The sequence below is a fragment of the Phyllostomus discolor genome, chromosome 2, assembly GCF_004126475.2.
Source record: "Phyllostomus discolor isolate MPI-MPIP mPhyDis1 chromosome 2, mPhyDis1.pri.v3, whole genome shotgun sequence".
NCBI lineage: Eukaryota > Metazoa > Chordata > Mammalia > Chiroptera > Phyllostomidae > Phyllostomus > Phyllostomus discolor.
Window position 1 is genome coordinate 21,979,314 of NC_040904.2, and position 23,608 is coordinate 22,002,921.

The 23,608-nt window shown below is 36.9% G+C and overlaps 1 protein-coding gene across 1 annotated transcript in view; it reads right to left on the reverse strand.

The window, feature by feature from the left end:
- Positions 1–23,608, reverse strand: part of DHX36 (DEAH-box helicase 36) — a 35,445-nt gene that overhangs the window by 6,517 nt on the left and 5,320 nt on the right. Inside the window, exons 4-22 of the mRNA XM_028504514.2 lie at positions 21,554–21,592; positions 20,768–20,938; positions 19,932–20,011; positions 19,156–19,230; positions 18,854–19,020; positions 17,595–17,676; positions 13,335–13,475; positions 12,937–13,039; positions 12,286–12,373; positions 11,297–11,352; positions 9,771–9,835; positions 8,893–9,036; positions 6,781–6,898; positions 5,837–5,935; positions 3,969–4,142; positions 3,734–3,820; positions 2,681–2,764; positions 236–335; positions 55–145 (exon numbers count right to left, since the gene is read on the reverse strand). Of these exons, the coding sequence (XP_028360315.1) occupies positions 55–145; positions 236–335; positions 2,681–2,764; positions 3,734–3,820; positions 3,969–4,142; positions 5,837–5,935; positions 6,781–6,898; positions 8,893–9,036; positions 9,771–9,835; positions 11,297–11,352; positions 12,286–12,373; positions 12,937–13,039; positions 13,335–13,475; positions 17,595–17,676; positions 18,854–19,020; positions 19,156–19,230; positions 19,932–20,011; positions 20,768–20,938; positions 21,554–21,592 (1,964 nt within the window). The remainder of the gene's footprint in view (positions 1–54; positions 146–235; positions 336–2,680; positions 2,765–3,733; positions 3,821–3,968; positions 4,143–5,836; positions 5,936–6,780; positions 6,899–8,892; positions 9,037–9,770; positions 9,836–11,296; positions 11,353–12,285; positions 12,374–12,936; positions 13,040–13,334; positions 13,476–17,594; positions 17,677–18,853; positions 19,021–19,155; positions 19,231–19,931; positions 20,012–20,767; positions 20,939–21,553; positions 21,593–23,608) is intronic.

Consider the following 23,608-nt stretch of genomic DNA (forward strand, 5'->3'; position numbering starts at 1 on the left):
GATTTCAAAAGTTTAAGGAGACAATTACAATGCGTAATAATCTTCAATGCTTACATTTTTCTTTTTTTACCCAAATTTAGTCGAATTTTAGCAACTTTGGGATATAAACCAGCACAGATGACAGCTTTAATTATCTTCTCATTATCTATTAGGGGTGGGGAGGTAGAGAACAAAGAATAAAATACTCATACAATGGACAAGAGCAGCAAGTTGTTGACACTGTTTTCTGCTTTACCTGAATTGATATTAGACTTTGGGTCTTTGGGGTTTCTACTGTTTACAAATCCCGCTCCAAGAAGATGCTCAGCAAACTGCCCTTTCATGTTATGCAGCATCTAGAGAGCAACGGTAACAAACAGAACTAGAAAACCTTCCACAGATTTATGGGTGTTATAAAGCATATATTCGTAAGTAAATTTAGCTGTAAGCTTTCCGGCTTTATAAAGTACTTTTGCAAAAACATGATGTTTTCGAGCAGAGGATGGCAGACTACAAAGTTTATAGAAACTTGTTTTTGTCAACAGCGTTTTATTGGGACACGACCATACCCATTCACCTACATATTATCTGTGGTTGCTCGGTGCCATACGGCAGAGGCGCGTGGTTGCAACAGGGACCCCACGGCCTATAAGGCTAACATAGTCACCAGCTGATCTACAGAAAAGGTTTGCCTATGTTAGGAAATGACCACTGATGTTTAAGGGCCACTCCATTTTGCAAAAAAACTAGTATCTTCAAAATCACTCTCTACCCAGTATTGTGAAAGAAATACAGAAAAAGTACATGGAAAATAGCTAACATCCATCCATATTTCTACTACTGAAAATTAACTACTGTGGCTTCTTGGCACAAAAACTGAAGAAGGCCTTTTTTTATTTTTGAGAAAAATCACTCTTGGAATAAAAATGATGCATGGCTCATTATAAAGCAACAATACTGAGAAGTACAAGTGAACAAACTTCCCTAAACTCAATACTGTCAGAAACGGCATTTACTAAGAATAGTACTGCAGACACTTATGTATATACAGGCAAAAGAGTTAGGAAAAAAATGCTATCTCAACAATGGCATAACTGTATAGAAACTATTTTTTAAATTAACTCTAGTTCAATGTTGTAAAAAAACAGAAATGACACTGAACTAAATGAGTTCTACACTGGTCATATTTAAGTGTATCTTCCTTTTATGGATTGAGTGTGACTTGAGTTTCCCCCCCCTAACTTCTCTTATTGCTGACTTTCTTCTTTCACCTCCTGGTTTCCATTACCATTATTTTTTACTGTTCAGGGTAATAACCTTACATCCTATTCTGTATCCATAATTCCTGTTTTGTACTTGGTGTATATCTAAGTAATTTCAGTGTACAGCACCAGTTGATGGAGCACGAACTCTCCATTCCTGAATTCTCTTTCTCTCTTAATTGGCAGCATTTCACTGTCAGTGAATTTTACAAGAATAGCTCATGGGCGCAGTATTTCAAGTGCTTTCGTGAATGCCTATCCTTTGTCTTGATATTTTAGTATCTTGACTGAATATAGTATTTTCAAGTAACACTTGGATTCGGCCACATTATCATACTCGGTGGTTCATTTCATTTTTTCTTTTTCAGGGAAATATTTTTATACATCTCTCAAATATACACTTAACCTCATTTGAATTTTCCGTGTATAGACATCTATTACCTTTATGATGAATCAGTCCTGTCTTCCTGCCTATAAGCTTTTTACTTATGGTTTTAACATTTTCCTTTTGCAGCTGCATCTATAAACTGTGATTATTTCAAGCTTTTCTCCTATGGCCATCATTTGCTTTTAAGGGCTGTCCATTTTGTCTTTTACAGTTCTTTTGGTCTTTTTCTTAGCTTAGCAGTCCTTTCATCCATTCTATTGGTTTATTTTCTTACAGTAGTTTCACTGAACTCATATTCTGCAACTGTTCTTTACTATGAAGCAGCTGTAAGGTATTTTCTGCTGAGATAAGCTGCGTTCCACTCCTTTTGTCCTTTGGCTGTAGCATCTTTCAGAGCTGCCACGATCCTTCTTTTCATTCAGTTAAGGCTTGGGCACTCTGGGGTAAATATGCTGGATTCCTGACTCTTTCACGCTCTTGTAGATGTGTTAAACGTCCAGTACACAGAGCTGGAGTGCACGTGTAACAGGGAAAGGTGAGGACATTCCTATTCCTATTCCTACTGGCCTGCGATCACTTCTCCCTTCAGTGCTCCTGCCCTACTTACAGATTACTTTCTTCTGTTTCACAAATGCTCCTGTCCAGTGTTCTCTCACTACACAACATCAGCTAGGTATCTACCCTCAAAGTTTAAGATGCCCACCCGATTTGATATTAAAAATAAACTTTAGGAGTATTAGTGAAAATGTTCACACTGAGTCATCAAAATGTCAACTAGAAGGTAAGTGCCGGAATAATAACCGAGCTTTGCTGTGTTTTTCTGCTATATTCTAGACCCTTGTATCTTTTCTCAGCCATTAGTTTTTTGTTTATTATATCATACATCTTATCTTGTTTTGTTAGTTGATTTAATAAAAATATTGAATAGTGAGCCAACTTCATTAGACAAATTCACAATTAACCTTTTGCCACTAACCTAATTGTACAAAATGCATACATGTATTCTCTAATCTAATATGCATGAGAATCACTCCAAAACATGCACCATTACCTGCAATGTGTTTGAAGACAGAAAATATTCCCAGCAATAGTCTTTTTCGTATCTGTAACCACGTCGCCTAGCTTCTTCCCAACCCTATGGGGCAAAGAAATGAAGAAAACCATTTATATTTTTCCCCAAAGCAAAGACTAACTACTTGTCTATCTTCATTTTGTAATAATTTAATCTTCTATTGATGTCTTCTATGTAAAAAGGTCAAAGAATTTTGAAATTTATAAACTAAAAAAAAATAAAACAAAAAACACCTCCCCATGATCCCAATTGTTGTGGTAACCACCACTGAATTTTCAGACCTTTGTACAAGTAAGTACAAGTTACAGAATAATACATTGTGTATTTTGTACAAAATGGCATCATACTGTACATAATGTAGTAAATGAGAACTGTTGAAAAATTTCAATGCTATCAAATGTTTTTCAACTTCACAAATATGACTTATTTTTTAGCTCTCTAGAGGAGAAGGAAAGATAGGGAAAAAGAAAAGTAATACTGAATTAGCTCAAAGAAAAAAAAACTTTCCTATAATATGTAGTACAAAACTGAGTCTGGAAGTTGCTGTCTCTAGAAACCAAATTACATTTAAATTTTGCAAAGATAAGTGATAAATGTTTATCCTCTGATACACCTGGCTTTGGGGAGCAGAAAATGTCTGTATTCTGAATAATGTATATGATTATAATACTCTATCTAAATGTTAAGTCAGAATTTAGGTATAGTTTATTAATGAACAGAGAGAGAGAGAGACCGTCTCTCATAGAATGTCAATAAGATAGACACAAGTGAACAGCAAATATTAAAATAAATTGTTCATTTGTTCAATGGTTATCAAATCAGAAACACAGACTTCTTTTCCAAAAGTATAAAAATTTTAAAAACTACTACACAACTTAAAAATGAAATTTGTTTTCAAATATTTAACTAATTTTAAACATTCTCACTTAGCAATGTATTCCGAAGACCTATGATAATACAGATCTCAAAAACTTAAATAGGTTCCTATTATCAGCTTTTCACATGAATAAACTGTCACAAGTTATTTTTTACCTCAAACGCATTCACAACTGTCAGATGGTCACTTTTAGAATCCTTTGCCAATTCCTTTCTTCTTGCATCTGCGACCTTTTCTTTCCCCTTAAAAAATACAGACCAAGGCAACTTAAATGGCTCTCACACTATATATTAGAACATTCTAACAAAACACTAATGAATAAACATTATCTAGGCAACGACTATCACGTGTACATAAAAATGCCTAGCCTTTCTCTTGTCTCTTTCTTACCAGTGGAATGACAAAGGGATCCTTGAAGCTGAGACTCGCAGCAATGGTAAGCACTGGGTCTAAACAACAGAACAGAGCTCCAAAAAGAATCATCTTTCCAATGTGCGGCTCAACTGGTAATCGTGCTAAATGGACTCCAAGAGGTGTCAATTCTTCCTGTTTATCCAAAGCGTTCTGTAGAGTAAGGGTTTATGTTTAAAACAGACATTATCAAACATCACAACTAAACCTAACTCTAGTTTGCTTAGGAAAAAAGAAACCACTCCTCACTCTCTCAATGAGTCCAAATAACCGTAATACTGTTCAATGCCCATAGAGGTCATCTTTGGAGCTGAGGGGCAGTGCAGTGATTGGGATAGCGTGGGAGGAAGGCTTTACATTAGGATACTGGAATGTTCTTACTTCTCGACGTGAGTAATGATTACACAGTGCTCACTTTGTGGTAAATCATTAACCTGGACATTTTTGTTTTGCTCTTTTATCCTGTATGGGAATGCTGTAATTCACAATAAATTTTATCTTTAAATGTGGGCTCCAGCACCTACTGTTGGCAAGGATTTGCTGGCCTTTAAAAATTCTGTTGCCTGCAAGTGAGCACATAAAGACGGACTCCTAATTCCATTCAGGAGAGGACACATCATCCTGCTGAGGCTTCAAGTCCCTCTGACTGTCTGTCTCTACCATAAACAGTGAGCTGATTTTCTGAGCACCACGCAACTCTCCACAGCGATATTCTATCAGACAGAAATAGGGGCCCTGGCTGGCGTAGCTCAGTGGATTGAGCTTGGGCTGCGAACCAAAGCATTGCAGGTTCTATTCCCAGTCAGGGCACATGCCTGGGTTGCAGGCCACGGCCCCCAGCAACCGCACATTGATGTTTCTCTCTCTCCCTGTGTTTCCTCTCTCTCTCCCTTCCCTCTCTAAAAATAAATAAATAAAATCTAAAAATAATAATAATAAAAAAAAGCCTTAAAAAACAAAGAAAGAAATAGGGGAGAGAGGTCACCGGTAGAACTGTACTGCTTCCCACAGACCAGTGACCTCACTAAACCTAACCTACATTCCAACAAAGAAGGTTAGACAGTAAAACAATGCTTTTTCACTCGAACGACTTATTACTCTCATTAAAATCTACTGCAGTGTTCTCTGATATGGGCCAAATTCTCAAAATAATCATGGATGACTCAAATAAAACTGAAATATGTAAAATATGCTTTGGCACCCCCAACCCAGCACCAATCAACAGAACCTACAGCGATGACAGACACGCTCTATGCCTGGGCTGCCCAGTACCGTGGGAGGGGCTGCCGCACCGGACTACACAGCTCTAACCGCATTCTCCCGCTCTGGGCTGTAACTCACAGCTAGTTCTGTGCTTCTCAACACAGTCTTGTGCAGGGGCGGCTACCAAGAGGTCACTTGACAAAGATACTGAGACTGGTTTCTCAAAACACTGACTTCAAGAAAAAAAAAAAAAAAACAAGGAAAAAAAGCTTTAAGAATAAAATGACAGGTAGGGGAATACGACATTGGAGAAAAGTCACCTGTTAGTATTCCCTCAACAATACAAGAGTTGCCTTTATAAAACACCCATGCAAAGATTTCAAAATTGTATGTAATTTTAAATCAAGCCTACAATGAACAAAACTGTGTGACAAGGACTTAGTATAAGAACGTAATGAAGATTTCATTTTTATAACTTCCTAACTCGTAATTCATATACCAAGGTGAACAGTCAGTATATAAAATTGGGCACTGTGAATTCACTGGTGTAGCTTGCAGTAACGAGAGTAAGATTATAATTATCTGGCTTTTATGCTCTAATACTCTTTATCTAAGTTAAAAATTTTTTAAAGAGTCAAGCTTACCAGTTCCATCAGGTGTTTTATGGAGAGCGACACTGCCTCGTTTGATGGTGGGTCCATTAACCTACTCAGAAAATGAGCAATTCCACCAAGCCTTAAGATCTGGGAACGACAAATACAAATATAATTAAACACATATCGTATATTGACGTAACAGTCCCGCTGGTCACTCAACACAAGATCTTCAAGTCAGTTATTTTACCAGAGTAAGTTGAAATTACATTTGTGATTCTATAAAAACATGTTTAAAAGCTGATATACTACTTTTATTATCCACCAACTTATTAATGAGAAAAGTAGTTGGTTAAAATCTCAACAAATCAATTACCAATTATTTCTGAAATAAGAAAATTATACAAAAATATATAAAATACTGAAAAAAAATGTAAGTACTTTATAAAGAGAGATAAAAATCTTAAGATGCAGTAACACCTCTGACCAGTGTGGCTCACTTGGTTGGAGTGTTATCCTGTAAACCAAAAGGTCACGAGTTCAATTCCCAGTCAAGGCATATGCCTAGGCTGCAGGTTCAATTCCCAGTCAAGGTGCACACCAGAGGCAATTGATCAATATTTCTCCCTCAATGTCAACGTCCCCCTCCCACCCATTCCCCTTTCTCTAAATTCAATAAGCATGTCCTCGGGTGAGGATTAAAAAAATTATGTAATAACAGTAGCTAACATTTACTGAACACTTACTATGCAGTAAGAAACTTGTACCAGTTTAATTTAAATAACTTGTCCAATGTACCAAAAGTGGCTTGTCAGGGGAGGTGGTGAGCTTCAAACATAGGCAATCTGGCTTCGGAGCAGTACATGATTAAATACTTTTAAATAAGCATTCAAAGGGTTTTAAAACTTACTTTACTCACACACACAGAAAATAAATGTGTCATAAACATTAGAATGCCATCCCCATTTCATTTTTTAACCATCCCACTAACTTACCTTTATTTGTAAACAAAGTTCTTCTAAAGGAGTTCTCAAGATCTCTGGCAACTGATAGTCCTCTAGAAGGCTTGCTCGGAGACCATTATACAGATGATAGCAATGGCCAGGTTGAACTCTGAAAAGAAAAACAAAACAAGCGGGGCAGAAAGGAAGCATTTGTCGGTGACTTTTTAGAACTCCAGAGAGAGAGTAGGCAGGGAAAGTAGCCAATATCTACTTCTTACAAGCCACAGCATAGCTAATTTACTTATTACTTCATTTTTATTAATCACATATTCCTTCTCCCCATCTATTTTGAAGAGCCTTAAATCCACTATCCTATGTCCTAGTTTTAAGAAATGAAAGATTTCCTTCCCCACCCAGAATTAGCTCCCCTATTTCTACTGTCCTAGGTAACAGCAGTCTACTAGGTTGAATCTCTATATGCCTTGTGAACATCTGATATAACAAACCCTGACATTATGTTAACCTGTCTATATTAGTTAAAATGCTTTTAGGTATGTGCTATTTAATGAGCTCTCAGAGGAACGTTGGAAATTTTTTTCCTTCCATGTTTGCTTCTAATGACATGAATGATATTCTTTGGACAATAGTAAGGACAGATGTGAAAAGGTGAGGATATACATGCCATGTATTTTCAAGAAAAACAAATAGTTCTATGGGCTCTTGCTGCAACAGCAGAAGGTCCTTTTCCTATAGGAATAAAAATAAAATCTAAAAATCTTAGCCATTTCTGTCACAAGTTTACAAAAACCCATTGCCTGTTACATAACATGCCTGCAGAAATTATGGGTGCTTCCACTGAGGAGCACATAATATCGTTTGCTCTGACCTTCAACATAATTATCAAGCTAATTAGGCTTTGCTAAAGGAATTTACATCTTTGGAGCCTATAGAGAACTATGTTCCATTGCAATTAAAACACTGTAATTCCATTTAACCTCCACTAGGGTAGTGGGGTTAAAGACTTAGATAAAATTAATACTTCGTTTACTCGATTTTCGTAACTGTTTCACGGATCAAATCTAAGACCTAACACGTGTACTATTCATATATAAAAGTGTGCCACAACCCATTCACTATGATGAATACTTTTTAAATCAGTACCCTGTGGTGACAGGTCTGCATGGGAGAACCCCAGTCTTGCTGGGCCCCCAACTGAGCTATCCCCTAGTAACTGATGAGAAGGGTAAACTTCTTAGAATAAGCCACAACTTTGGCTCAACAGCATCAATTGCACAATGTAATAAACTACCTAGAAGCCAAGCTATACTGGGATTATCTGCAAAGATTACAGCAAGTATGTCAGAGTTTTATAAACATATTACAAACTTAAATAATGCAAGAAAATGCATGAAAATGAACAGTTAAGTTCAATTATTTGTGTTAAAGACAAGTAATTTTCCTACCATTAAGACAGGGAAATTTTTATTTCTTATACTACCACTGACATCAATGGGAGCAAAGTACTTCCCTCGGGTTTTTGTTGGTAACTAATAGTGACAAACCAGCACAGACGTGCAGTACAGGAATCAGGAGTCCAGACTATGGAACCAGACGCCTGGAGTCAAGTCTTGCTACTACTTACAAAGCTGTGTGACTTTAAAAGGATTATTTAATTTCTTTGTACCTTAATTTCCTTACCCTTAAAATAGAGGTAATAAGCTACCTCACAGCACTATGCTGAGAATTAAGCAAGTTAACTTATTTATATATATGTATGGTGATTAGGAACTTATATATATATATATGTATGGTGATATATGTATACATATATACATGTATGGTGATTAGGAAATGACCTGAAATTCAAACAGTATTAGTAGTTATTATTAGTAACATGTGCCTTTTAAAAAAGAAGTAAAATTATAGGAAGTATAACAAGAAAAATTAAAAATATTAATTTAAATGAACTGAATTAAGGAATGGGGTAGAAAAATCATAAAAAAGAATTCCAAAGAAACGGTAATTAAAAGATTTTCTCATTTAAAAATGTGCTATAGTAAGTTTTAAAACATATGAAAGGTAACTCTTCTAAACACAGTAACACATTTTGCTACAGGAATCTTTCGTGTGTTTTTTAAAGGCTTCAGACAAGGTCCGCCTTACCTTCCAGCTCGACCTTTCCTCTGTTTGGCATTGGCTTTACTGACCCACTCAGCAGACATTGTACTGATGTTGTTCTGGGTGTCAAAGTGTGTCTCCTTTATTTTTCCTCCATCTATCACATAAACCACATCGTCTATGGTGATGCTGTTTGGAAACAGGTATATAAAACATTAGAAACACATCAAAAGTGCATTTATCTATGAAAAGTCTACAGGCCGGGAATTCAGAGCATTTCTATGGGATCAAATGGATTTTAGCAGTTCAGGGTTTCCGCCTCTCTTCCCACATTCACCAACGTGACGGGCCCAGGCACCTCATCGTAGGCAGCCTCAGCAGCTGCAGGTCAGCACGGTGCTGCTTCTGCAGACAGGACTTTGACTCTTACTCATCTGCAGCCGAACTTCACAGCTTGCCTGTGACTTCTGTACCTAGCTTTACTGCCCCCACCCGAGAGCCACAGTTTAGTATCAGCCTCCACAGAACAACGTTTCAGCGCTGTACTGGTACATTACTACCTCCAAGAGAATACATGCATTTTAGAGGCTGGCCATCCCTAACTCTCAAATTACCAAACATACCATCCCCTACCAGCAAAAGGCACACAGAACAAAACTGGTATTGGCTCCCATGTGCTTTTGGGGAAGCTTTGAAAAAAACCTTAAAAGGCTATTTCGGAAGAGGGCTAAAATATTAGTACAGGCTAAATAAATTTTTAAATGCTAAACAAACCTATGCCACTACCATAATTAAATTAAAAGACTTACTTTTGAGAAATTATAAAGTACTTTGTAGAGAAAAAAAGATGAAGATACGTTAATGAGTTATGGGGCTTAAAACTAGTATAGTCACCAGCAGCCGACCCGTAAAACAATCTTTACCTAGTCTCTGCAATGTTGGTAGCAATCACTATTTTCCGAACACCAGGAGGGGTTCTTTTAAATACCTGTAAGAATAAATACATCAAAATTCCAAAGTGACACTGATTTCTGATATATTATTATTTCCGTTAGAGGAATTACTTCAGATACTACCCATTTTTCACTGTTTATTTGTTGACATACATATGCACGTAACATTTATGAATGTATCTGTAAAATATACATCACTTTCAATACCACAGAACCAATCTAGATCTCCCACAGATGTCAAAATCTTATCAAAAACAAGATTTTAAATGAAATACAATAATTTATAGAAAGGTTTTAAACAAAAACTGGAAAGTTAAATATCTTATTGTATAGTCAAACTTTTAAGGGAGAGAGAGAAATTTTGTGTAAGGCTATGAGTTCTGAATTACCCAAAACTATATGGGTAAAAACAGCAAACAACCAGGCAGATGCCCAACTCATGAGAATAAATATTAATGGCTATACCGCCACATACTATATTTTGAGATTAGACTGGATTTTTTAAAAGTCCCCTTCAAATGCTGAATCCTCCCAACAATATAGCCCTGTGACAAAGTCACCCAAGTAGATGAAAAGAGATGCAGTGCAGCCAAGTACCACTTGGCTGTAAAGCAAACAATGCACAAATGTAGCCCTATATGTATGAAAGTAGTAATCAATAGAGAACATGGTGTTTGCCAGGATAGGTACAGACTCTGTAGCCAAGGAATAAAAGAACTGACTGTTAGGGTGTCCACACTGGAAGTGTCTCCACATCACAGTGTCTAATAGACAGAGTCCAGTCTTTGGAACCAAGAGCTCTGTCCCCTTCTCTTCCCTTGGGTCTGCCCTCTGTCTCTAATTCTGTGTCTAATCCTGAATCTGACACAGGACAAAGGTATCAGCAGAAAGGATATTAAAAGCTTCAATAAAAAAAGTCTTGATAGTTTTTTTACAAAGTGAAAAAACTAGGTGGGAAGAGGTAAACCTTCTCACTCATCTTATTCTACCAGGGCCCACAAAGGCTGCACAACAGGTAATTGCCTTGCCTTTGAGAATGCAGTGTTCATTCTAATTCAGGAAATCTCTGAATCTGGTTGAGCCAAAATATTCAAAACTGTAATACTGCATTATCAACAAAACAGGAAATTTCATACCTGCAAATACACTAATGCTGTAAATCAAAATGTCAAATATCAAGCTGTGGTATATGTCATTTTTATTGGTACTCACATACCCTTTCTCTTTTACTCAGAAATGCCAAACAAGTTATTGGTGAAAAAAATCTTTAAACTTTTCCCTGATGTTGACTAATTTGATGTGTGGATTATTCTCTTATTCACATTTTTGTAAAATCATCCCCGCAAGACTCATTTATGAGGCTCGTAAGTATTTTTTACCTGGATAACTATGTGAAAATATGCCTTAAAAATAAATAAATAAATAAATAAAACGCAATAAGCAGTCCTTTAAGCTTGCCTCATTTTGAAAGACAGTGAATAAATTTAGCAACATACCTGCGTCTGATTAACTGTAGGCATCAGTGAATGTAAAGGTATAATAAGAAACTTGTCTGAAAATTAAAAATAAAATTAAACTTTAGGACAGTTGCACAAAAGCTCCATTAGACATATATGAAACATAATTTTAAGAAATTACACTCATATGTTTTAAGTTTCAAAATGAAATAATTTAAGCCCATCATGATTACTAGCTAATAGAAAGTTTGGTGTAGTACAGTGACAGGAAGGACGGTGAGTGTTCAAGAAGCACAGGCAAATTCCACGTTTAGCTGTGGTTACGAAAAATGCAGTGCTGACTTACATTTCTAGCAACAGTGCCCAAATGAATCAAGATAGTGCTATTACCCCCAGCAAAGAACTATTGTTATTCAAAGGAGATATGATGCTCCCCACAGACTCTGATGACTCTCCGGACTTAAAAAGCAGTAAATGCTGTCAACTGGTATTGCTGAAAAATGCTCCATTACTTCTCTGTGACATGATAGGAAATACATCAACTCAATCAAAAGTCAAACCAAGCTACTTCACTCAGACTGAATCAAGCCTACAGATAGAACTTCCTGTTTACAGAAAATTCAGGTAAAAAATAATCAAATGAAATGATACCATGAAGATTCAGACAAATCTAGAAAGTTGACCTAGCTTTTCCTGTAAGCCATCACCATGGGAAAAATAAGGAGAGAATGGGAGTCACGTTTTAGAACTGGAGTCACAGATTATCTGGCTTGACTTTCCTACAGTTGAACAAGCTCACTTTGAAGGACATTTTGGGGGCAAAATGGGGAAAACCTGAATGTAGACTGCATTGTTTAATGATGTTAATAATTAGGTATGATAATGGCACTGCAGTTATAGAAGAAATTGTCCTTACTTTTTAGAGGTGCGTGCTTATATATTTAGAGATAACATGTAATAGCTACAACCTAAAAAGCAAAAAAACTAGACCACTCTTGGAGTTGCAATAAAACATGTTTCTGGAATACCTGATTTAAACATCACTTGTGACATCAAGAGATCATGTAAAGTGCTGATATTGTCCCAGCCTGGTAGAAAGACCAATATTGCACCATCCTGTATGGAGGAGAAATAATTATTACAAAGGATCACGTGACAAAATACACTAAAAATCTGTGCACACTTAAGTCTTCACTAAAATTACACTACTTCAGGATAATTTTAGTTGCTGATTGTAAGTAAAAAATAAAGCTCATTTTTTAAAAATAGAATTTATAAACCAGATTTTTTCATTTGTTCATTCTTTTCTTCAAATAGGTCAAATACCTAAATCATTTGGTATTTTGAGATTCTCATTCCTGGTTTCAAAAGTAATTTCTTCCATAGGTCATTTTTAAAAAGCATTTAAGAGGCCCTGGCCGGGCAGCTCAGTTGCTTGGAGTGTCATCCCAACACCACACCAAGGTTGTGAGACCAATACTCAGTCAGGGCACCAACAAGAGTCAACCAATGAGCGTATAAATGTGTAGAACAACAAATGGGTATTTCTCTCTCTCCCTTCCTCTTTCTAAAATCAGTAAGTTAAAAAAATGCATTTAAGAAATTCTATTTTTCTTTTTACATGGCTCTGATATAAAAATAAAATTAAAATTATGTCACTTGAAGAAAACAAAACTAACCTCTTCTTCCAAAACAATGTATCGAATAAGGGCAGCAATCAAATTCAGATCAACTTTATCATCATCCATCATTTCTACAACATCTACAGTACTTGCAGAATACCTAGCAAAATTAAACAGAAAATCATGAAATACTTAGTAACGTTTCCTGATGTTTAATGTGCTATAAAATCTAAAAGTGAACTCAATCTGCCAATAGGGGAACAATCAATCGATAGGAAAATTATTAGGAAAATAATAGTGTTTAGCAATCAAAATAGCATAGTATTCAGCTGGAATATGAGACTTGCAAAAATCTCCTTAAAAACATACAAATTCAAGAAGATAATTCCTGTTTTTTGTTTTAGTCAGTCAGTTAGCAGTCACTGTGTTCTGACTTTCAAACAAAATAAACTTACCTTTTCTGCAGTTCCCTTATGTAATCTGGCCAGCGATCTTTATAGATTGCTTCTTTTTCTTCTTTTTCTTGTCTATTTACATGCCCTTGCATGAAACTCCTCTTAAACTGGGATCTGCGTTCTTTTTGTTCTGGAACATATCTAGAATAAAAACATCCTTAAATGGCTTCACTTTTTTGAAACTCTTTGGTTTTAGCTATTATCTATAACTTTTTATATTTAGGATTTTAAAAAAGATTATAAAAAACTATTTTTAGTGAACACTGGAGTTAAATATCAAATTTGTAAGTGTTCATTAACATAAAACCTGACATTCTAGATGAAAATCATTCTTCTCCATCAAAGCACATACAACTCTCGGTCATTATAAGCAATCAAAATTAGAGTAATGTTCACCTTCAACTTGTTTGCCCTAAAACAAAAGATAACGTTAAGTCCAAAATAATAGTTAATGTTGCCTAGCAAAAGACTCAGATTTTACATACAGGAGATTTCTAAAGCTGAGTACACGTAAGAATTCCCTGGAGAGTTTATAAATTCTGAAATCCTATACCTTGTGATTTGGATTCAAGTCTGGCTGGGGCCTGCTAACCCAAGAATTTAACTGGTGGCCCAGGAGATTCAAGAGTGTGTTTATGAACACACAGTCCCATGTTTAAGAACTATTTAATTCTGCTCAGGCCCACAGACACAGCTAACGGCAGGGCCAGAAGCAGCATTCGAATCTCCAGAGCTGTGCTATGACCCCACCGAGCCGAAGGGACAGCTATAAGCTGGGCACATCTGCCCCAAGATCCCACCTATTATTAAGTGGGTTCTGAGGGCGTGAAGATAGAGACAAAAATGAGCCTAAACTTAACCCCACATCCCCTCACAGTTCCCCCAGGGGGTCAGCAACTAGATGGAATAGGGAGTTTGGAACATGTTTATTGTGAGTCAAATTACAGAATGACATCCACGTTCTGCCATTGACTACCTGTGTGACTTTGAACAAGGGGTAACTCTCAGATCTTCAGTTTCCTTATTTGAGAGATTAATACTGACAACAGCATTAGTATAAAAGCAAAAAAAGTGACAAGAGTAAAAGCACAGTGCCTGACACACAGCAGACACCCGGAGAGTGTTAATCCCCTTCCCTATTCAGTACCTGTGACCCAGGACTCCCCTAAGTCTTCGATACATATATAGGCACCAACTGGAGGCAGGGCAACCTGAGACAGAGATTAGTCCTAATCAGCAGGATGGCTCCCTTCCCAGCAGTTCCAGCAACAGAAGTAACCTTCAACCCCCACCCCAAGGGCCCAATCACAGCCCTCTATCTCATCTCACCCCACTTCCTTCCCTCCTCCTTCCTTGCGGTGCAGCTTCTAGAAAGTGAGAGCTAGAGTGTCTGCTGCCAACTTCTATCTAAGGACCAGCCTCCTCCAACTCCCCTCTTAGGGATCACTACGTAGATACTATCCCTTCACTTCAAGAGACCCTTTAGCTACAGTCCTTGTACCTAATCTGCCTTCTAGACAGTTTAAGAAAGCAAGCCCTGCCCTGGCTGGTGTGGCTTAGTGGATTGAGCGCCACCAGCCTGTGAACCAAAAGGTCACTGGATCAATTCCTAGTTAGGGCACTTGCCTGGGTTGCGGGCCAGGTCCCCTGTAGAGGACAGATGGGAGGCAGCCATGTATCTCTAGAACACTGATGTTTCCCTCCTTGTCTTTCTCTTTCTCCTTCCCCTCTCTCTAAAACAGTAAATAAATAAAATCTTAAAAAAGAACAAGCAGTCATTTTGATATGCTTTTTGATTACTGATCCCTGAAACTTAGTTTCATTATTGTCGAGCTGTTGACAATATTTTCTTAGAAAACAAGTGGTAAATGTGCTGTAGTAGGAAGTAGACACATCGTGGAAAGTGGAATTGAGGAAGGGCATAAAAATTTTTGGACAGTGCCCTGACTGGTGTGGCTCAGGGGTTTCAGCGCTGGCCTATGAGCCAAAGGGTCACTGGATCAATTCCTAGTCAGGGAACATGCCTGGGTCACAGGCCAGGACCCTGGCAGGGGGCGCGCAACAGGCAACCACAAATTGATGTTTCACTCTCTCCATTTCCCTCCTTTCCCCTCTTTCTGGGAATATGTAAAAATTTTTAAGAAAAATTTATGCACATTGATAAAACCAGGGCATGGGAGACCAATACACCATCCTCTCTCACTTTTAGTATGCTCCATGCTCTCTGACATACACACTTCCTCCTTCTTACTCTGAATTTCACTGCTTCCCTGCCTTGCCCAGACTAACCTGCTATCAGTAAGCTCATTCCCCACACACTACTTTCGCACACAGGTCAACCATACCTTAAATTAATAGCGTACATGCATCCCTGCCTAGAAGTTGTGAGGTATGTACCAAGTCTTTCCCAAGTTGTATGCTGAGACCCTAGTGCACAAATGCAAGACATAAAGTTCAAAAAATATCTGTTAAATAAATGTCCACTCAAAATTCAGCTGACTCTTCTTCATGTAAAATACACAGTAGGATCTTTCTTCTCACCTTCCCACTAGTAATCTTCTCGTTTACTAAGTAAACTGTGGAGTCTTAAAAAAATCTCATCACAGTTTTTATACATCTGTCCATATCCTCATGATGCTTACTAGAGGCCAGGCACTGTGCTACACACTAGTCACAAAGACGAACAGGACAAAATCCTTGACCTCGAAAAATATGAAGTCTAGTGCAAGAGGCAAATATAAAGAGACACATGACACGGCAGTAAGGTAAGTGTTGTAAGGGAGACGATACACACGCTGTAGGAGTCCCCACGAGAAAGCAACTCATTCTGTGAGAGGTGTCCCAGATGGCTTCACGGGCAATAAAGCTGGGCTTTATTTTTACATAATCAATAGTTTATAGTTGAAAAGATGGAGAAGGTGGCAAATTAAGTCTAAAAGGAGGAAATAACATGTAACAAAGCAAAAAGTCATGAATGGAAGGGCAATGGCTGGCATAGTAGGGAATACTGCATTTACGACAGGCAGGCCATGGGATGCACGAGGCGACAACAGGATGGGCCAGACTGTGCAGAGCCTTCAAATGACGAGCTTAGGGACTGGAAGCTGATCCAGTGGGGCTCTGCTGTCCCAGCCATTTTCTCGTCAAAATACAAATACAATTCTGCACAGCTCTTGCAGGAGGCGGCCAGCAGCTAAGGGCCAGTGTTGAAGGGATCACTAACTTGAGCATAGCAGCGAGGTGCTCTGCTGTAGGCCATGATAACCCAATACAGGTTCTTAAACCAGTGTTTAAAGGGAAATCTCAGGGGCATTGTCTAGGGGGAGAAAGTCACATGAGCATATTTTCTGGGAAAATACATGGCAGCATTTGGGAGAAAACTACAGTGCCAAAGGAGGAACCACTGTATTAGCACAGAAGAGACAATACAGGTCTTAAGAAAAAGAAATAAAAGTGGGAAGACAAAAAGTGGGAAGCAAAAGCTCTTAGGGTTTGCATTCTGGTGAGGCAGGGCGCAGGGGAGGAGTAGAGAATGACTGAATGTAATTTGGTTACTGTACAAGTAAAGCAGTGAACTTATAACTCCTTGATAAACACTGGCTTTTTTGATGTCCAGCTTAGACAACTGGGTGGAGGATAACATCAGTGCCCATTATAAGGCTTAATTTTTCTGGCGGAAGCATGGTGGGGATGCGATGAAAGATGATTTGCGTTTTAAAAATGTGAGGTTCAACGTATCTGTGGTACTGGAATGCTGTAGATAGAGTCAGACGACAAGCTTAGAGTTCAGGGACGGCCTCGGTTTTGAAGCTCTAGCTCAGAGAGCTATGAAAGCACAGAAGTACAGCCACGGAAATAAAATTACACAGTGAAATCACAACAGACTGAGAAAAAGCTAGCGAAGAACTTAGGGGAAAAGCATATTTAAAAGGTGGGGAATGGAAACCTGCAAAAGAGAAGGAAAAAACCAGGTAGGAGAACCAGAGCATCCTAAACTTTGCTGCACAGGGATCTTGGTAAAAATACTGATTCCTGGCTACCAGTCCAGACTTTGTAATGTAACAAAGGTACGGGGTGTGATCATGTCATCTGGGTTTTAAAAGGCTGAGGGTGATTTTAATTTGCATTTGGGAATCCCTGATTGAAGAAAACACGGTGTTTTAGAAGGAAATGATTAAGGTGAGTTTCTAAATTAAAGTCTGACAGAAAAGGTGACATTAGTATTTTTAAATCTTTTTTTATTTCCAAATATTCACTTACCTTATTTTTTCTATTATATCTTCCAAAAGATACTCCACAACCGGAAACGTAAAACCAGGTATGTGTATCATTGGACAGTTACCTATTAATGGTAAACAAAACACAAGTCTGTACTCCAATGTTTACACTGTACACAAACAGTATAAATAGGACAGTCTGTTACTTTTTTCAACTTCAGAAAATGGTCCTGAACTTTTACAGCTCTATCCTATTTTTTCCCTATTATCTAGTTCCATAAAAAGCAGCCGTCTAGTCTTCACTCAGCCCCTTCTTACTGCTACTAAACTGTACACACATCTCACGGTTCTAAAGTGACGCGGAATACCGAAGGATAAAGAATTTCAACTGGAACACAAAACCCATTAGTCTGAAGTCTACCTTCTCTTCATCAGGCAGGACGGTGCCACCAGACTCTCTTTACTGAGATCTGCACATGAATCACTGTTCCCGTGGCACACAGGGTTAGGAGGAGGAAAAAGTAGTCAAAACAAGACCAAACCTAACACTACATTGTTACTTACTATTTTAGAATCATTGGTTAAAAAAAAGATCCTTGGAACTTTTTAAATGTTATTCATATTCTGTACCAAACAAACAGTACACACTGTAAGCCAAGGTCAACACTGCGGCAGAGGTCACATCTGAGGCGGCATCAGAGCTCAGCCTCCGACTCTCCTAAGTCTGAGGAAGTCAATGTGGTTCTGGACACCTCACGAAAAACACACACATGATCCACCCAACCAGACTCACAAGGCTTGGAGAGTCAGCTAGGCTGAATAGATGAACATGTATGAAATACGGCTCTATTCCATTTTAACTCCCTCACTTCTCCCCACCTTCCCCAATTATAAGCAAGAGTGAGTCATAATTTTAAAAGAATATACTTTGCAGCTAGTCAAACTTAGTTTCAAATCCTCTTGACCTTCTGTTAATTAGACAACCTTGGGTGAGCTACTTAACTGTGCTGAGGCTGTTTTTGCATTGTAAACATGAAAATAACAGCATGTACCTCCCAAGGTACTATGAGAATTAACGAAGTGCCAAATATACTTACTGCCTGGCATACTGAAGGTATTCCATAAATTGTCGCTAGTATTGATGTTATTAGCAAACTGCCACTCTAGCCTATGACAGCACATAAAAGCCACAAAAGAATCACGAAAAGTTTATAAAACTATTCAAATTTGTGGTTTGATTTTATTGATGCCAAGTTAATTATCTGGTAATTATCTAAAGTAATAACCATAAATTTTACTCACCGAAATATTCCGAAAATTTCTCGGCATTCAGAGTCGCACTCATCAGTATTACCTTCAGGTCAGGTCGGTAACTGAGAAGATCTTTAACAACAGTCATTAGAACGTCCGACTGTAGATTTCTCTCATGGATTTCATCAAGCACGATGTGGCTAACACTGGACAAATGCCTAAAAGCAGAAGCGCGGTGAAGAGGGCAACTCAGTCCAAAAATTAAAAAATGGAACCCAAAATCAGTAACATCCAATTTAATAACTACAGCTTTTATAAGATTTAACTAAATATTCTGAATTTAATACACTCACGGGTCTGACTGGAGCCACTGAAGAATGATTCCTGTCGTACAGTATAAGATAGACCCCTGTTTCCTTGGCAACCGGCTGTGAATAAAAGACACAAGTTAACAATGCTTGGTTTTCTTTACTACAAACATTTAAAAGAAAAACTTCGATTAAAGAAACACTTAGTTTTAATATCTACACGTTTTATTTCCTAGTTATAGGAATGCCTACCATGATAGGGTAATAAGAAACACTGCATTCAAGTTCATACATTACTTTTGTTGTCATAACATTAATTATTTCTTTTTAAAGGTATAACCATTCATTCAGAAAATTAGCCATTACTTATGGCCTAAACTTCTGTTCAGTAATGGGAGAGCCAGGTGATTTAAAAAGGCAAATGGAATCTTGGCCTCTAGAGAAGAACTAAGAACATACATTGAAGTGGGGTAGGGGGTTAAAGATGACAAGTTCAATAAAGCTGATCATGGGCTGTGGGGTGGTAGCAAGGTACAGGACTTCAACTCCTTTCAGGGCAAGTGATGGTCTTCTAATGTATGTCCAGGAAATGAGTTATGTTCCTAATCATTCCACAATATGGAAGACATGAAAATGGCAATCCAATACTGAATTTGGGTTAAAAAATGACTGTGGGTCGCAAACCGCCTACGTTTCAGTTACTTTAAATGTTAATTCTAATAGTAATAATCAGCAGAAAAATGGGCACAATCTTTTTTTTTTCAATCTCCAGCTTGAATTTTTGACTAAAATCTACTTGCAAACAAGTGAACATTCTTTACCTCTGGAGACGAATTTGGTATCCAGTACTGTTACCATTGCCACAGGATTCTGCCCTTTCTGCAGCCACTCTCTCTGCCACCTTGAATTAAAATACAGTTACAAGTGTGATTTCCTTTAGTACAATATTCTGGACATCCATGAAAATCTGCGATTGCTACGAAATTGTTCATCTGATTTTCTCGAGTTAAAAAAAAGAGGTATTAAAACCTGAGCCAATACTGTGTGAGTCCCTTAGGAGCTGCAGACGACTTGTGCTTATTTTTCATTTCCTCTTAAGCTCTCCAAGGCCAAGTTCTCTCTCACCACTATTTTCAAAATGTCTTTCTACAGCCATCCTCTCATTTTCTCTCCTTTTGATTTGTCTTTTTTAAAAGAGTTTACAAAATTTGCATGGAATTTGAGAGTAAATATATGTTGATACATTTTTTTGTTTGTTTCTTTTTGTTAGAGACTAGTGTTTCTTAATTCCTAGTATCTTAATATCTGATGGTGTTCTCAAAGTTATGGCTGCCAAAAGCAAGCTCTGGATAGATGAAATGTTGTTATAATCGACACTGATTTGAGTAACTGAATGTAACCAACAGTCATCTTGTGACAGAAGGTTAGAAACAGAAAATGACATGATTAATTTTAAGAAATAATACTTCAGAACTAAAACTTCGCAATCAGTATATCCCATATACACAATTATTTCACTTTATAATACTTACAGGACTATCCATTCAAAACCAACAGATCTTGGAAATTTTGTTTTTTAAAAAGCTACTATCAATACTACCCTAAAAAATGAAAAATAAAATGAAGGGCTTTATTTAAAAAGGGAGAGATAACTTACTGAAATGGCACTAATTCTTCTAGGCTGAGTACAAACTATCCTGCATGCAGATCCTTTTCCTCTTTCGATGTAATTATCCAAAATGAACTGAGTCACTTGGGTGGTTTTTCCACAACCAGTTTCACCACTAATTACTGTCACCTGGTTATTATCAATCATATTTACCAATTCCTATTACAAAAGGAAAAATAAGTGAACAACATCGCAAGTTAAAGTCTAAAAAGACAGTTACTGAAATTCTATGAAACTGAAGGTAATTACCTCTAACAAACACGAACGCTTAAAAAATGAATAGCTCACAAGTTCTAGGCATAAGAATTAAAATGAATTAAGAAGAATGTTGGCGTGGGCTGTTGAGTATAAGGCAAATAACCGCTAAAGACATTAAGGATTTATATTATAATTCATAAATATGGCTTTGTCTGCAGGATAAGTTTTATATATTGTTTTAAAATAACAGTATAAATTAAGATATTTCTTTCAAATAATTAAAGATTTTAAATACCTAAGTTACCAAAAAAACATTTTGTGAAAATTAGTTTTTAAACTCTAACGATTTCAATTATGGACATAATATGAGCAAACTTCAGAGATATTATTTCATGACCATTTTTTCTTTTCGTTTTTGGTCAACTTAAAAAAAAAATGAACTTCCAAGAAAATCTATTAGAGAAAGGCTCATTAATTTATATCTCTTCTTAGCGTAACACTTTGTAAAAAAAAAAAAAAAAAAAGTTGCATTTTAAGTATTTTGCAAATCAAATTAAATACTGCATAATCATTTACCTTTTGCATTCCAAATGAAGGCAGCTTTTCCCTGAAATGCTAAAATTAGAACAAAATGTTACAAATTCACCAAAAAACAGAAATTATAACCTGATAATCAAAATACATCAATATGCTAGAATACAGAAGTATTTGTACTGCCCCACAGCTTATGGGAAACATTACGACTTAAAAAAGAATTTTTCTAAAAAAAAAAAAAAAAAAAGAAACTAACTTAGTTATCCCTTTTGTTTTTGAAACACTGAAAAATAAAATTCTATCATGTCCAACAGAGATGCCTTGTTGGAGTTAGTGACAATGAAATCTATCATCTAATAGCATTCTTTCAATCCCTAAGTTACTTTTACATTTTTTCTATTTGTTTTATGTGTTCATCTTAGATTTGATTTCCACACCAGATTCTTTTCCTACCCATAGATCCACACCATTTATTAATGCATTAAGCACTGGGATACACTGAAAGATTATTGCTGGGTACTTGCCTCTGAGTAGAAAGGACAGCTTAAAACAGTATCGGCAGTAATAAAATGTGGTACTGTCATTTAAGAACTGTAATCTTAAGTCAAACCTGGAGTCTCAAGGTTTTCTCTCTGGGCTACCACAGATCTAAATGAAAAACCTTTACATAAAAAACAAGTAGCTGTTTCTGACACATGTAAGCTACTCAACAAGATTTTGGTGAATTACAATTGGAATACGAGAGAGAACAACCGTTTCTTTTCTGTAACTTTTACGTGATAATTTCTTTCTAGTTTTGGAAACTTCTATGGATCCCCATACCCACACTACATAAAAATGACATACACTAAGCAGCAGCACTATGGTTTACACCGAACTAGGTATATCATAGAATATAAAAAAAGAATCTTCAGTGGTATAAAAAAAATTAACCAGTTTTAACAAGCCCTATTTATTGAAAAGAAAATTTGCCAAATCAGAACTATCCTAGGTAATCTAGTATATTATTGCCATGCTTTGTTTTTTAATTTCATGAAACATCATCCTTGCTAATTTTTGCCTACTTGATTTGTCAGGATGGAGAATGTGTCCAAGTCCCCTAATACTATTTACTGAGATATAGTTCAGGTATAAAACATAATAATCCACTCTCTGTATATATTGTAAGATAATCACAATAAATAATACCATCACTATACATAGTTACAAACATTTTTTCTCGTGATGAGAACTTTTAAGATCTATTCTCTCTGCAACTTTCAAACACACAACATCCAGCATTATCAATAACCACACTGCACATGCGCTGCTTGTCATGGTCAGGTGACTTGTGCCAATGCTATAAAACTAGGCCGGTACATTATCACTAACCATGCTGCACATGCCCTGCTTGTCATGGCCAGGTGACTCGTGCCAGTGCTGTAAAACTGAGTCGGTGTGGTGACTTAAGTGAATTCTAGTACTCAGAGGTAACAAGTCACCATACTTTTCTTTGTAATTCCTTTTATTATAATTTTTAACATATTTAAAAAATATTTTCTTTCTAAAAATAGTAATATCCCAAGTAAATGCAACTGTCTTAATATTTAAGTATATGCAAGCCATCCTATGAAATTTGAAACTAGCATTAACCATATTTTCTATATACATAAATACTGCTAAAGAGAGAATTACAACCCAGTATTCTTTCCCAAAGCAAGTACACCTTCTATTTCCTAATTTCTAGCTGCAACTCTGAGATGAGGTGATGGGAATAGAAACTGAGGACAAGGAGTGCCTCATGAGCCTTTGGACAACACGGCACAATGATAGGCATCTAGCAAGTGGAAAATTGGTGTTTATTAAACAAATCATGAAATAAAGTAAAAACACAGCACATCACACCAAGAAGGATTAAAGAGTTGAACTCTTAAAACACATCTGAATTTCAGACCAGGTTCTCTTACTAGCTACGCACTATAGGTCACTTAAATCTAAGATTCTTTTTCCTCATCTGTAATAAACGAATATAATCCCACACAGGGCTGCTGGGAGGTTTAAATGACGTAGTACATGTAAAGCTTTTACAACCCTGTCCGGCCAATAGGAAGATGACCG